General features: G+C 39.5%; 1 protein-coding gene across 1 annotated transcript; it reads left to right on the top strand.

The window, feature by feature from the left end:
- Positions 1 to 390: 390 nt before the first annotated feature.
- On the top strand, positions 391 to 15,073 carry LOC141808397 (kelch-like protein 9; the record flags this gene model as incomplete). Its single annotated transcript, XM_074694968.1, has 11 exons — positions 391 to 518; positions 2,986 to 3,030; positions 3,544 to 3,695; positions 3,785 to 3,966; positions 4,060 to 4,192; positions 6,573 to 6,769; positions 7,035 to 7,110; positions 7,205 to 7,769; positions 7,940 to 8,112; positions 9,699 to 9,812; positions 14,473 to 15,073. Coding segments are annotated over 11 exons (2,262 nt in total), but the record flags the coding sequence as incomplete, so codon positions are not given.
- Positions 15,074 to 16,836: the final 1,763 nt, after the last annotated feature.

The following is a 16,836-nucleotide window of genomic DNA, read 5'->3' as shown; positions in this document are numbered from 1 at the left end:
CATGCCACGTTCAAAGTCCCTTGAATCACCTTTCTTCTCCATTCTGATGCTCGCTTTGAGCTGCTGCAGAGCGTCTTGACCATGTCTACATGCCTAAATGCATTGAGCTGCTGCGAAAACATGTGAAAGATATATTCTTATTTTAAGTTTGATGATGAAGTAAATACATAAAGACAAAGTACATAAAAAGAAAAAAGAAGTTAAACCAGAAGAGAAAACAATATTTAAGGCTACTCTTCTGCTCATTTCACTAACAGTGTAAAGAGTACGTGACAGTGTGAGGTGTGTGTGACAGTGTGAAGTGTGGGGTTTGGTGTGTAGTGTCAAGATGCAGAAAGAGAAGTAACACAGGAAGTGACTGAGGTCTCCGCTAACACAAAGACGCGGTGATGCTTGCACAGATGCTTCAGAGAGCAGAGACATTTCCTGCTCCTCGTTCCTGTCAGAGCTCCGGCGGATAAGACGATCAGGCTGGAGTCCGGCCTCGGGTCCAATCTGCTGAGGAAGTTTTCTTCCAGGTACGTCACATCACCTGTGTGTGTGTAGTGTTTTGGATCCAGCTTTGTTTGAGGAACCAGCAGGATCTACATGTTTGTTTCTGTTTCAACTGCACAAAAGGAAACCTTTCAAAGATATTAACTCTACTGTACCGTGTTTTTATGATAGTGCATGAAGCAGTAGATTTAATTACATTAATATCCTCAACTTAAGACAAAGTTTTCATAAAATAGTTTCAAACTCTGTGGAGCACGTCAGCTTCATGATCTCTGCTGGAAAAACTCAGTGCATGCTCAGCTCGTGTACTGTTAATGTTAACATGTTATTTTTCAGTTATTGCTCTTTTTAGGTTTTCTTTTCTAATTCAAGGCTTCGTCTCTTAATTTTAATCTTTACAGCATGTTACCAAGCAAAGCCACTTCAAACATTTATGAAAAGACAACAACAGGTCTCCAGACTCAGGAAACAACCTCACTCAAATGTTGAGAGAGATAAAGAAGTGGTCTGAGATGAGTCATCTGACATAGTTTAGATATGGAGGATGTGGGGGAGTGAGGAGGATTGAGGCTCAGGTGGAGACTGTGAGCTGTTACATATATGTTGGTGCGCCCCTCTCCTCTCAGACGACCCCGTTTGGTCTGTGCACATCACCGCAGACAGCGTCAGCACCTGTTGCATGTAGGGACTCTAACCACATATCACCAAGTTTCACACTGCAAAAGACTGAGATCTTATCAACTGTTTTTGTCTCATTTTAAGAAAAAAAATGTCATGTCAACTTGATATGAGCCACATTCAACTGATTAGCCCAGAAAAAATGTCTTGTTTTAAGTTATTGAAGAATAGGAATGATGAGGAAAAATCTGCCAATGAAACAAGAGAAAAGTTGCCTGTATTAAGAGCAATTTTTTTTTTGTTCCTTTGGCAGATTTTTTTTGGTAGTTTTAAGCAATTTGAACTTCATTTATGTCTTTAAATAACCTGAAACAAGGCATTTTTCTGGTGAATGTGGCTCATATTTAATCTAATAAGGCATTTTCTACAGAAAATAAGACAAAAACACTTGATAAGATTTCATTTTTTTTCCATTACATAGACCTTTATCTCAACAATATGATGTATAGTTTCCTTAAAAACCTGTTTAAATATAATTTTTAGAATGTATTTTACACCCTTGAGAATTATTTATCCACTACAGGCAGCTTAAGTTGTACTTTGGCCCTTTTTAATAATTGCTGCTCTCATGAAATCATTGCTCATTTTCAGCTTAGCTACGTTAGGAATTACATCCAAATTTTTACTCATTTTAAAAAAAGAAATAGGTGTTAAATGTATTGACAGAATGTGTATTTTCTGAACCAACCAATTTGTCAAGTGTAATACAAAAATATATCATAAACAAAATAATGTAGCAATATTTTTCGTGGATTTTGTTAAAAGGGTTAATAAACTACGAAAGCCACTTAGAAATAAAATAAAACAAAATTAAATAAAACGAAATTAAATAAAATAAAATTAAATTAAATTAAATTATGAATAAAATGAAATAAAATAAAATAAAATAAAATTAAATTAAATTAAATTAAATTAAAATAAAATAAAATAAATTAAATTAAATTAAATTAAATTAATAAATGACAATTTAAAAAAATTAAGAAAATTAAACGCAAAATTTTTGAGTTTGTAAAGTTACAACTTTACAACTTTCTGACCTCAAAAATTTACAAGTTTATAAAGTTTCAAATTTACAACTTTATTGACTCATGAATTTCAATTTCTCACAGATTTATGGCTTTGAATTTGTAGGTTGTTATGAAGCTTTGTGCTTCTCGGCAAGATGGACCAAACTCACAGCCTCATCAGTTCATACTTTCAAATTGGACTCAGCAATAAGGAGATATAACCAGTTTTATCCAAGAGTCATCGCAGTTTTATAAGCATTCAGACTAAGAAAAGACATTTTTGTACTATGGGCCTGTTCAGAAAGCAGCAACATGAACTCACAAATTTACTTGTTTTTAAAGTTGTAAATTTGCAACTTCAGAACTCAAAGTTTTTAGTTTTTTTCTCCAAAATTTTTCTTTCATTAAATTTCTTGAGTGGCCCTAATATGTCATCATTATAAACATCTCAGTTCCAAAAATAAGATAATACTTTTTGGGCTATTTTTGACAAGGGTGTGTCAAAACTCCCACAAACTTTCGCCAACGCAATCAAACGCAACACTCGTATGCTTTCATTATTTTGTCCTTTAACTTCTGTGACTTTGTGGTGATCAGTGGTGTTGAAAAACATGCGCTAAGCTGCCCACTCAGGAGGGAGAAATGCGCTAAAGTGCCTCTAAAAACAGTTAGATCTTTCTGCAGTGGCGATAATTTGCTGAGTGTGTCTTTTTGTTCATTTCACTCCTGTCCTTCAAAAACTCTGTGCATGCCACCGGTGATGATGCAAGAAACAAGCTTTTTGCTTCTCTTTGTCTCCATGTAGGAGGCGCAACAACAGTCCCCAACCCCAGGAGGCCAATGACATGGGGTAAGATGTTTGTGTTTTACTGTTTAAGGTTTTTTTTTTGAGGGGAAAAAGTGTTTATTGGGTCAAAGTAAATGAAAAGTTTTAAGCAACATGAGATATTTTGATCCTCCCCCTAACCCAACCAACCGTTATTTTCGCTTTTCACTTTCACTGATCGGCTGTGCTCCTTGTTTATACTCTTACAGTAGGTGTTTGTATCAAAAGGAGAAGTGGTTGCTGTAATTGTCGCCTGGTTCCTCCTTCTCACCAACACACAGCTCGGTTCAGTCAAAGTTCCTCTGTAAACTTTATCGAAAAGCTCCACTCAGGAAACACACCTCGTTAATAAACCCTCAGACCAGAGCTGATGTTTTTGGTCGTGTTGGATTTAACATCCATCTGAAGGAAGTGGTTTCTGAGCTCAACCTTAGAGGAAGTGCAGAGAGGGAAGAAGTGTACTGCAGAGTTTAAACCCCTAAAGCAAATGAAGTGTGCATGTTTGGGTTTGAGAATGGATAATCTCGTCCTCTGCAGGGGAAATGGAGATGACAGCGGGCCAGGGAGGCTGACCCGCAGGTTGTCCCGCTTCGGCAGCAGGAATCAGTCCAGGGATCCTCCCAGACCTCAACCTCAGCCGGAGAGACCTCCACCTGCTGCCCCGGCTCCTGACAGACCGGCTCAACAAGGTGTGTACTATTCACCTTCTTCTGATCACATCACTGTGTCACGTACCTTCTCTCATCCCTTAATTCCTTTTCTCAATTCTCTTTCACAGATGACCAGCCGTCTCCACCAGCTCCACCCCAGGCTCCGGCTTCAACCCCAGCCCTGGCTCCTCTCCCCCTGCCCGGGGGAAAGCCTCCAAAACGTCCGGACAAATCCACGAAGCCCAAACTTCCTCCTCGGCCTCTGAGCAAAGTGTTCAACAGCACTGAGCACGGAGCGGCTGTGCTGCAGGTAACTGAAAATTGTCCCAATACCGAGAACTATTCAACAAACTCTCCATCCTTAAAATCATCAGCTCAGAGTGTGTTTTCCTGTTTTATGCAGGGCTGTGATACTTTTCGGGGAGATGAGACTCTCTGTGACGTCGTTTTGGTTCCTGGAGACAGCGAGGAAACTTTCCCGGTCCACAGAGTCCTCATGGCGTCTTCCAGTGACTACTTCAAGGCCATGTTCACCGGTGAGGTCCCCTCTTTCATTTATCAGGGGAGACTACTACACTAGAAACTTCCTGTTTACATGTTTATTTGGGTGGACAGGACGTGACTAAACACATCTTTCCACTGCAAAAAAATGAAATCTTATCAAGTGTTTTTGTCTCATTTTAAAGTCTCTGTGACGAGTTTCCAAGTGATCTTGAAAAAGCCTCCCTTCTAGATATTTGTCTGATCATAATCCACACTTGAAATGAGATTATCAGCACCAATATAACTGGTTACAGGTCATTCTAAATTGCTATTTCTGAGCTTTCAGTTTGGGTCGTCCAGGACTGGATTAATCTACGGCACATTTAGGTCTCTATAGCCACGTTTTCACCAAGCAGTCCAGTTTGGTTCAGTGTAAGTCGTTAAACAATAGCGTGACACCATTGCAGCGCGACACAGTTTATCCCGCTAAAACATCCATCATGGAAGAAAAAGACGACACAGTAAACAAAGAGCAACGATGGAAGACATGCCGCATTTCGTCCTCTCTGTGATTGGCATGTAGCTCTTTGATAGAAAGAACAATCAAGCTTTGTTTCAGAGAAGTCTGTGTGACGCCAGGAGAAACACAGCCGCTGTCGGGGTAAGTGACGGTTCTTTTGACCAATCAATGGTCTGCAGTGTTGTAGCTCCACCTTCAGAGAGCAGATCAGTTCGGTCTGGCACCCATACGAAAGGATGGCTCGTCTTGGTTATTTGGGGATCCGTTCCAGGATAAGTCAGTGCAAACGCCACAAAACACGCGCCGTACCGAGACCAACAGAACCAGTCTGCTTGGTGGAAACACGGCTTAAGACAACACCACGCCAGCTGATGAAGTTTAGTAGAGAGAAGAGAGATCTGTGTTTTTCTCTGCTGAAAATGATTTCTGTGATTAATTTTGTAGTGATGGTGGACACTGGATCCTAACTGTCAGACAGAAAAAGGACAGAAAAGATGAAAAAACTAAACGGGAAAGATACAGCCCGAGCTAAGGGCCAATTAGCCTTTGGTCTATCAACAAATTGAAGAGTTAGCTCTGATTGGTAGATGACTGGCAGGACATAACCAGGATTTACTAACGTTACACATTACAGACACGTCTTAGAGCACCAGGCTGCTAGCTTTGCTAAACAGCTACTAAACTACTTACAAACTGACAGAGTTTACTTGATGTCACGTTTCAAACCGTAGCGCTACGTAACTGTACCGATAAATACCTTACCTCAGCGCGTTGTATCCAATAAAAAGTTGTCTTGAACAAAGAACAAAGAACAAAGAACAATTTTTTCAATCTGATCTCCATTTAATTCCGTGAGACTCCGGGCCACAAGGTGGCGAGGGAGTGCAATCAAAATAGATCCTCCTCATTGCATCTTAAGGTGAAAATTGTCTTGTTATATTTGATATAAGCCACATTCAACTGACCAGTCCAGAAAAATCCAATGGAACAAGAAAAATTTACTTGAAATTAGAATAATGTCTTTATATGAGTAACTTTTCTCTTGTTCCATTGGCAGATTTTCTTTTTTTTTTTTTTGAACAAGGTATTTTTTATTGTTTTTTACATAACACAGAACAAAAAAAAATCCCCAATTTTGAATTAACAGCCAGACAGTGTTGCAGATATAAATATATATAGATATATATATATTAAAATAAAATATAAATTAAATAAAAAAAGACCTTCAAATTAAAATAAATAAATAAATAAATAATAATAATAAAATAAATACAATAAATCAGGTAGATAGATCAACAAAAATTACATGTGTAGTAAAAAAAAAAAAAAAAAACACACATAAACAGATGTACATTACATGCATAAATTGCCAGGTGGCATATTTTCGACAAATGTTATAAATGGTTGCCAAGTTATCTGAAATGTTCTGGTGCACCCTCTGATTCTATATCTTATTTTCTCTAAATGAACAAGACACATTACCTCCCTTACCCACTGACCATAAGATGGGGGTACAGAGTCTTTCCATTTTGACAAGATGAGTCTTTTGGCTAAAAGGGAGCAAGGCAGATTTTCTTTTACTTCAATTTATTGACTGGTCAGGTAAATGTGGCTCATACTAAGTCTAAAAAGGCATTTTTTACTGAAAATAAGACAAAAACACTTGATAAGATCTCATACTCATGTTTACACTCGTATTTTTTGCATTAGAAGAAAAGAGGAAGCACTTCCTGTGCTCTCTGTGGTGTCAGATGAAATTTGCATCTGACCCTATTATTATCTAAGTCTTTCATCATCCTGCAGCCCGGCTTTACAGCGCCTCTACCTCGCTGACACTACACTTTGCTTTAGAGAAATCCTCGAAAACGATGCGAGATCATCCCCTCACCTTGTCTTTGTCTGTCCCCGTCCAGGAGGCATGAGGGAGCAGGAGATGAGGCAGATCAAGCTGCACGGAGTCACTAAGTTGGGTTTAAAGAACATCATCGACTTTATTTACACATCCAAAGTCAGCCTGGACATGGGGAATCTGCAGGACACGCTGGAGGCCGCCAACTTCCTGCAGGTCATGCCCGTCCTGAGCTTCTGTAACCAGCTGCTGAGCAGCGAGGTGAGGGGTTCATATACAAGCTTTATTTTTAGATGCACTGGAGGTGAAGCTCATTTAACTGAGATTAGAGGTCAGGTTCAATGAGCTGCTGCAGGGATCGAATGGCTCAATGAGCTCAGGCTTTGATTCAGCTGCTTTCTCCGTGTCCTCAGATAAACTCCACGTCTCTCTGATATTTATGAGTGACCAAAGATAGCTCCAAGTTAAAGCTGGAGACGGAAAGTCACAAAGTTTCTCACGTTGTCTGTGTTGCTCCTTGATGCAGATTACGATCGATAACTGTGTGGAGGTGGAGCGCATCGCCACCGACCTGCTCCTGGAGGATGTTCAGCAGAATATCGGTGAGAGTTACGATGATGGACGAACATGAAGCTGAAGCAGGAGATGTTTACAGGTTGTTTCTTCATCTTTGACTCTTTTTGTTGTCACATTCAGGTGAGTTTGTGAGCCTGAACATCTCAGCGTTGGTGGAAAGCGGACGCTACCTGGAGCTCTCTGAAGCCACGATGGCCAACGCTCTGTCCAGCAACTCTCTGGAAGGTTTCTCCGAAGTGGAGCTCTACAACATCGCCCGAGGATGGCTCAACCACGACCATCCCAACCGCCGCTCCTCCGTCTACGCGTTGATGCGCCACATTCGTTTCCCGCTCATGAGCCCAGGGGAGCTGATCCAGATTTCCCAGGACGATGAGGAGGAAGGAGACTCCATGATGCGCTCTGAGACCTCCTGCGTGAACCTCCTGCTGGAGGCCAGCAACTACCAGATGATGCCTTTCATGCAGCCGGCTCTGCAGACGGAGCGGACGCAGATACGCTCGGACGCCACGCACATCCTGGCTCTGGGCGGCGTGATGAGGCAGCAGCTGGTGGTGAGCAGGGAGCTGAGGATGTACGAAGAGAAGACGGGGTGCTGGAAGCCGCTGAAGCCCATGGAGGTGCCGCGGTACCAGCATGGTGTGGCTCTTCTGGGGAGCTTCCTTTTCATCGTTGGAGGTCAGAGGTCACTTTGTTTACAAAATGTTAGGGGGCTTAAAACTGAATTGGTTGTTAATCCTTCTTTTGAAACAGTTAAAGTTTAAGGTTAAGTTTAGGGACAGTCAGGTTAGAAAGCAAAACTCTTAAATCAAAATTTAAGCCTGATTGTTTGTGTTTCTGCGTCTCAGGTCAGAGCACTTACGACACCAAGGGGAAGACGGCCATAGACAGCGCTTACCGCTACGACCCGCGCTTCGACAAGTGGCTCCAGATCGCTTCCCTCAACGAGAAGAGGACGTTCTTCCACCTGAGCGCTCTGAAAGGGAAACTGTACGCCGTCGGAGGAAGGAACGCCTCAGGAGAGATCGGTAAGCTTTTACTGCTACACTGTAAAAAGTGGTTTGGCACATTTGTTGTTGAACACATAATTATAAACTGGTATTATCTCAACTATTAAATACGTTTCAACATAAAAATATTTGTCCACATGAATCAGAAATGTGTGTCAACCTGAAGGGGGCGCCAATTGTATAGTTGCACAATAAATGTTTTACACATTTAGCTCTAAAACATCACTTTTTCTGCAGATTTAGAGAAAAATTTGTGGCATTTATTAGTCAAATATTATACCAATAAATTCATTTAAATTTTGGTACTTCTGTTGGGTGGGAGTGTGAATTTGCATATTAGCTAAATATTTAGATATTGTACCTCAAGATTTAGAAATACTGATTATATTAAAAAATAAAATCTTAGAAAATATTTAGAAATCTTCAATAAGTATCTAGAAATTTTTGCTTGAGATTTAAAAATTTTGGATAAAAATCTGGTCTTAGCTAATGTTGAGAAATTGTATCTTAATATTTAGAATGAAAACCAAATGTTAAGAAATATATTTAAATATTTAGATCAGGAAATTTATTTATTACATTTAACTTTTTATATTATATAAAAAACATTTAATAAATATATTATATTTTTTGACATTTAACATTTAACATTTAACTATAATTTTTGACAAATATTTTTCCACTAATATTTCTCTAAATCTGCATTAAATGAGATGTTTTCTTTAGAGTTAAATTTTGAAAAATGTTTTTGTCATTGATAGTGTAACTTCACAGTCGATGCCCCATAAACTTGACAATGAAGGTATTTTGGGTGGGAGTGGGAATAAAAAACGCCTATGTCCTCACTGTTTTCTTATGTTTAAATACAGCACTGTAAAAAAAAAAAAAAAAAAAAAAAAAAAAACATTAAAATAACAGTAAAATACTGGCAAACCTGCTGCAAGGACTTCAACTTCAAAGAATTTTTTTGTGGTGATGGGATTTTGTAACCATAAGTGAGGAGGAAACACAGTGGATATGAGACCCTGCTAAACATTGATATGTTACACTGCAAGGAGCAGAGGCCATCTGTGCTCCACTGCACGGACCAGCCGTCCGCGCCCTGCTGCACAGACCCATTATTTTTTACAGTGCATTTGGTGTCAATGCTGATAAATGAGATGTGTTGATGCATTAGGATTAGGAAACAGCTGGTCTGTGCCATGTGGAGCATGGACAGCCTGTGCCCTCTGTGCAATAGCTTAATGTCCAGGAGGGTCTTATATCCACTGTGTTCCCTCCTCACTCACGGTTACAAAACGCCACCACAACAAAAATTACTTTGCTGTAAAAACTTGATGAATTAGGTTCAACCAACATCTTTTGTCATCCTCTTGACCTTGTTTTCAAATTCAAATTATTCGACACCTCATGTTGAATTCATTTTAACTCATTCAAAGCAACAAGATGACCCAAGTGAGTTGAATTTTTACAGTGCATCAGCTGATAAATTAAGGGTTTTTTAAGCTCAAATTTTTCCCAACTCTTGCAGGAATTATGTAAATTGAATATTTCTTTAAACCCTTTTCAAAGTTGGATTTCAAACTCTCTTGATTTCCTCTCAGATTCTGTTGAGTGCTACAACCTGAAGAAGAACGAGTGGACGTTTGTGAACAGCATGGTGGAGCCTCACTACGGGCACGCCGGGACGGTTCATGGTGACCTGATGTACATCTCAGGTGAGATGCTGTAGATAATTAAAATCTGTCTCTTTAGATTTGCTTCATTCCTGAACACATTTTCAAACTCTGTTGTCGTTTTTTGAGTCGCTCATTTGAATCTTTGATGAAATTAGATGAATCCATGAGAGACAAACAAATCCACAGTTCCCAAACAGTTAATCAAGTGCTTCAAGATCTTTGAAAAAAATGTTCCTATGATTTGAAACAGCCCTCTCAGAGTAACTGCAGCTAATTTCTTATAAAACAACCAAGAAATCATCATTTCAAAGTCTTTAAAGGGCATGAAGAAGCTCATGAAACTTTCAGTCTAATTGTTTCAAGTTGAGTTTCCTTTTCTTCTGACTCTTGTTTAAAGACTCCTTCTCGTGTTTAAAAAGAACGACATGGTCAGGGAAAGGTCACAGCTGAAATAACAGAAGGTTTGTCCATGTGGTAAAAAAGAAACCACCACAGACTGCTCACAAGCAAGACGAGCAGAGGTTCCTCTGAAACATCGTCTGCATCAAGCATCTGAACGGGCTTCCTCTCTGAGGTTTTTCAACTATGTCACCATGAGATGCAACTTCTGTTGTTGCACAGACAAAAGAAAAAAGTAAACAGGTATTATAACACAGCGGATAGAGTCCACCTGCAGATAAAAACACACAGGAGTCACTGTTGATGCACTGAGAATCAAACATCATGCATGAAACATTCAGGGTCATGATTGCAATCAGACTCTGAATGCATGACACAAAAACAAATTTAATGCACTGTCATGGGCCCGAAAAGGCTGAAAGAGCACTCAAAGCCTGAAGTAATGAGGAGGAGCTGGAGGAAAACTCTGGATTTTATTATGAAGCAGCTGAGTCACATCCTCTCCCTGAGATTTCTGACCTAACAAAGCGCCTCGTGAGCTTTTAAAGCCTTTAAAGCGAACTCTATCTCATAAAGTGCAAATAAAACTGTAACAGCACAACTTTTAAATCTTGAAGGTTTTGGGGAATCAGGTGACAGGTTTAAGAGTTATTAAGTTTGTGTTAGAGGAAGTCAGAGTGTGGGATGTTCACCAAAGAGACTGATTTGGTGTCAGGAGTGGAAAGTTTGACAGGTGAGTGTGTTGTAGGCGTCAAAAGTAAGAGTGACCATTTAGAAACTGACGGCTTCTCCGTTTTTAGAGAGGACCAGTTTTCAGCAGGGTTATTAGAGGTCAGAGGTCAGGTTACAGAGGCTGATGCTCCCCTGTAGTCCAGTCCTTCAAACCAAAACTGAGAAACACCAGTTGGTTTAAGCTCCTGGAGCACATGAGTCAATAATGTCCGACCTGTTTGAGAACACTTCCTTTGAGCAGCGTGCACCTCTCTGTCAGATCAGCAGCGGGGTTTCTTCACAGCTTTGGACAGGAAACCAGTTTCTCATATCGAGAGCAGAGACAAAAGTTTCACATGCAGGACTGAGAGGCCGGAAACACAAAGATCTGTGGTCGATGTGGGTCTCAGTGCTCTGCAAAACAAAGCTCAGACTCTCAGGAGATAAAATGTGTTGTTCAAATATCAAGAAAACAACATGTGTGAAACAGGGGCTGCCTTATGGGGGGGCCCAGAGGTCCCAGGCCCATCCATAACGTTTCTTATAGTGTATACATGTATATTTTTAAATATAAATTTTAATGAGCAATGTTTTTTTGCCTGTTAGAAAAAAAAAGTTTGAAAGCTTCATGTGGATGAGATCATAAAATAAGTTTGGAAAAACCTGTAGATTTTAAATTATTATATTCAACTGTTGTTAATATTCTTGTGTTATAATTATTGAAATTAAAATTAAAATTATTATTATTATTATTATTATTATTATTATTATTATTATTATTATTATTATTATCACTAAATTTAAAAAGATAGAAGGGGGCCATTAAACAATTAAAATTAAATTAATAATAATATTTATAATAATAATTATTATTATTATTATTATTATTATTATTATTAATTTAATTTAAACTGTTTTATTGCCCCCTTTTATCTTTTTCTAATTTCTTATTTTCTGTTTTTATAAAGCTGTAGCACTTTGAGATCTTTTGATAATGAGGACTTTTAATTAAAATGCATAATTATGATCATTATTATTATTTATTGATTTAACTAATAATCTTTAACAAACTTTTAAACTTAAGGCCCAGCCAAGGTTCGTCCGGCCCCCCCAAAACTGAAATCCTAGATCCGCTCCTGGTGTGAAACATGTTTCACACCAAGGGCTGAGTTTGGTTACAATAACACCTGTCTGTGTTTACAGGAACCCTGCCGGGACTGGGAACCTTTTAAAGGTGCAGCAAAACAGACGCTTTAAATCCGATTGAAATCAGTGGGTCTGTGTGAACTGATGACCGCTGATAAAGAAACACACAGGCTTGATGTGAATTTGTTCAGAGGTTAAAACAGTTTTTTAGTCCTGTGGGCTGAAGAAAGTCTTTGAGCGTCATCAGCTGACTCAACAGCGTCTTAGAATAACACAGCGAGGGATGAACTGAATCATCACTCGTTAATTAATCGGGATGACTTCAGGAGTTAAAATGTAATGCTTGCTCATGTATATTTTTCATAGCGTCCACATTTCACAGAGTCTTCAAGAGTTCACTGCTTGGTTTCTATACGAAGATCTGATTTTGTATCCTATCATAAGGAATTAGATCAAATCTTGTCATATCTTTAATAATTAATTCTTTTATATTTTAATATTCATAGATTTGTCCATGTTCTATTAACATTCGCCATATTTTATTAATTTCTGGAGGGCTTTTGTTTCTTTAGCCAGAGAGAAACAGTGTGGGAGGTTTTATAACCAAACACACATCTCATCACCTTTGCAGTGTGATCACAGGATGCTGCTGAGCTGTTCTCACTGCAGCCACAGGAGAGTTGTGACTGATTGAGATCAGATAGAAAACATTTTTTTTCCCACATTTTTTTTTGTGCCTGAGAACCAGAAACACATGGTGAAATAAAGTAAAAGAGCAACTAACAGTTCGGTTGCTTGCAATGACAGATTGTTGTCAGTTTAGCATCTAAATGTTTATTTCAGATGCAAACACTGGAGGTTTCTTATAAAAGGTAAGCAGATATGATTTATATTAGGGCCTGTGTCCACTCACAGCATTTTCTAAGCTGGCAATAGTGCCTTTCTCTCTGCAGCCAATCAGAGTCAAGAAGGGGCGGGACTTCTGATATCAGATAAGATAAGATAAATCCTAATTGATCCCCAGGGGAGAAATTCTTTTGTTGCGGTACACAAAAAGTGAGAAGTAAGAGCAGTGAAGGAAACACTGAAGCATTGCACACAAAGTATGAAAAGCTAATTAGCATTAACAATAATACAGTAAGATAACATGAAGTGGGATAAATCGTAGCAGATCATGGACCGCTATAAAAAATGGACATCATCTTGCTTGGCTTAAAGTGAGGTCTCTACAAAAACTGCTCCCCCTGGTGGCTGGCTGCAGTATAGGTCAAAAAAATCCATCTCTCCAGTCATTCCAGATGGGCTGTGGTCAAACTTTAAAAAATAAATACACCTTGTAGAAATGTTTCTCACGTACGGATGTTGTGGTGATTTGAAGTTATTATTTGGCTGCCTTGTATTCAAGTCCTCTTTTTTCGGAAATATTTCTTTTTCATTAGTTATACGAGGTCAAAAACGTGGTTTTAGGTCACGTTTAATGATGATTGACAGCTGCAATTCTTGTGTATTTTTTGAAAAATAACTATTATTACTATCATTATTTTTGGAACAAGAGAAAATTTACTTGTATTAGGACATGATTCTAGGTTAAAGTAATTTTTTCTTGTCCCATTGTCAGATTTTTTTAAAATGATACAAGCAATTCAGACCTCATTTTTGTCTTTAAGTAACTATTTTCTGGACTGATAAGTTTTAATGTGGCTCAAATTGAGTATAACAAGACAATTTTTTCTTAAAATAAGACAAAAACACTTGACAAGGTTTCAGTTTTTTGCAGTGTATGAATGTGAATGACAGAATAAATATAAGTATTTTCTTTTTTCAAGGGTTTGGGTGAGTTTAGGTGCGGTGTAATAATGTCCTACTCAGTTTTGAGACAGGCGAGGGCTTTCTTAGTTGTTAATCAGTCTGATGGTAGTGGGCATAAGGGAGCGCCTGAAGCGTTCAACATCAGCTGTTTAATAGTAACGCTAATCAAATTTGTTCCAGTTCAATTTCACTTTGCTGCCAGAAAACTAAACCCCAGTCAGTGGACACAGGCCCTTAAACAGCTCTTTTGTGCAGACACAAGCTACAAAGTGCTTCACTTAGAAAACTGTCAGAGTTTCATTACTAATAGTGTGCGAACCTAAAGACACAGTAACCAGATGACAAAATAAACACTGTGCTCTGTCTTCAAATGATGATGAGTCAGACAAACATGTTGTGTTGGTCCTGTGAGAATGTTATTAAAAACAGTTATTTCATCAGGAGATAATCTGTTTGTCGGCTCATGGCTCAGGGGTTTCAAACTCCAGGAAAGTCTCATGAACATCAGGGTGGTCGTTTTTCCTCGAACACTGCCGACAAACAAAGAGCAACAAAACATCTCATACTCACGCACATTTCAGTCCCTACGAAACATCAGCATACACAGGTTTTAACTGGCTCTCCTGTCACACAGGTGGAATCACCCGCGACACCTTCCAGAAAGAGCTCTGGTGCTACGATCCCGTCACCGACACCTGGAGCCGCCGTGCAGACATGACCGAGCTCCGCGGCCTGCACTGCATGTGCACGGTGGGCGACAGACTCTACGTCATGGGCGGGAACCACTTCAGAGGCAGCAGCGACTACGACGACGTCCTGGGCTGCGAGTATTACAGCCCAGAGACCGGCCAGTGGACGGTGGTGGCGCCGATGCCAAGGGGTCAAAGCGACGTTGGTGTGACAGTGTTCAACGGGCAGATCTACGTGGTGGGGGGGTACTCCTGGAACAGCAGGTGCATGGTGGACATTGTGCAGAGGTATGATCCAGAAAACGACACATGGGACAGGGTGTTTAACGTGCTGGAGCCTCTTGGGGGGATTCGAGCCTGCACCATGACAGTTCACCTCCCTGAGGGGTCTGTGGACGAGGCCCAGATCCAGGACTGTCCTCTGCCAACAGCAAAGAGCTGATAAGCATCAGAGACATGGAGGGGTTTTTATATGTGCCACCACTGAACCTGAAAAAGTGAGAAAAACAGGAAACCGTGTGGGTTGCAGAAGTCACTGATTCAAGAATAGACACAAGTTAAATTGGTGTCAACAGTTTTCAATCTTGTAGTTCGCCATCTTAAGTGTCCTTCATTTGCATTATTTTGACTCCTTTTTGTTTTCCCAAGCTTGGCTGCTCATTTCCTGCTGGGCAAAGTTTGTCAGAGTAAGGATCTGATGAGACACAAACACTCTGAGGTTTCCACTTGTTTCAGCCCTGTAGTTTTACTCTGCTGTTAATTAACTCTTTTCATCTGAAGTTTCTTCATTTCTTTGTGTTTGGGACATTTTGGTCAGTTTCCACCTTTGGCACCAAAAATCCATCTCAGCCAGGGCATCCACTCCTCGGGGTATGTTTGGTGTAAACAGACGTCAGCATGTTATCACAAGACGAGGTCTAAATCTTTCATGGCTGCGTCATGATCATCAATCTCATGAGTTCAACTGGTCTCAGTCATGGTGGTGATGCTGTTGCACCAGATATGGGAAAGCAAAGTTGAAAAACAAGAGATAGTTTTGGTCACATGATCATCTGAGAATGGCTAACCAGCTAGCCTTAGCCCTGTTTCCACGAAGCGGTCCGGTAAGGATCATGGTACTTTTTGGTATGGGTCATGATCCTTTCTGCATTCTCACAGGCGACCTTAGATAGATGTTGATAGTACTGTTAGCTACATAAAAGTGTGAAGATGTAGCAGCATGACACGGTAAACAAAGAGCAACAATGGAAGACATCCGGCATTTTGTCTTCTTTGTGATCGACGTGTTTTAACACTGCAAAAATCTAAAATCTTATCAAGTGTTTTTGTCTAATTTTAAGTAGGAATCGTCTTGTTATACTTGATATGAGCCACATTCAGCTGGTAAGTCCTAAAAAATGTCTTGTTTCAAGTTGTTTGAAGACAAAAATGAGCTCTGAATTGCTTGTATAAGTAAAAAAAAAAAAAAAAAAAAAAGAAATCTGCCAATGGAACAAGAAAATGATTTAAAACCAAAATAATTTCTAAATACAAGTTCCAAGCCTTTCAGACCTCATTTTTGTCTTGAAATAGCTTGAAATAAGACATTTTTTCTGGACTTTTCAGGTGAATATGGCATCAATCAAGTCCAGAAAGGCATTTCATACTGAAAATAAGACAAAAACACTTGATAATTTCCACCTTCTGGGGTTGGATTGGTTTGTCTGGCACCCTAACGGAAGGGAACCAAAAAGTGGGACGGTATGGGTTGGTGATTTGAGGATTTGTCCTGGTTTAAGTGAAAGGGAACGCCACAAAATGCGTGCCGTACCAAGACGAACTGAACTGTTTGGTGGAAACGGGGCTATAGATGTTATAGTCTTGTTTGTGTCTGTCAGACATTGAGTTGATCTGTTTGAAAAGCACAGCTCCGTCCAAGTCTCAACTGTTCGTATTGATTCCAGTTCATCTGACAGCATCCAGAGCTCGATGTCATCTCAGCTGAGGGGAATAAACTGGAGCTCTTGTATGACAATGAAGCCATGAAGGGACGCTGCTCGGCCTTTACAACTCTGATTGAGAACACATGATCTGAAACCAGAACTGGAGTTTTCTGACCTTTTAGTTAAACGTGTAACTAACTCAAAAAACCTCAAACTCAGATTGATAAACCTGAGGGAACAGAAATGATATGAAACAAGAAACTCAATGAAGAGCGTATTTAGTTCATCAGTACAAAAAGATCATCCTGACTAAATCAGTCCAGTGATTGTGAAACTGGGATACAGGCTGTGGTTTAGTTGCTTACAACAGTCATACAAAGATTAAAC

Source organism: Halichoeres trimaculatus, unplaced genomic scaffold, assembly GCF_033239565.1.
Source record: "Halichoeres trimaculatus isolate MK-OKI-2021-1 unplaced genomic scaffold, fHalTri1.1 fHalTri1_scaffold_19, whole genome shotgun sequence".
Taxonomy (NCBI): domain Eukaryota; kingdom Metazoa; phylum Chordata; class Actinopteri; order Labriformes; family Labridae; genus Halichoeres; species Halichoeres trimaculatus.
Note: the sequence above shows the minus strand (reverse complement) of the source record. Positions and strands in the feature narration are given on the sequence as shown.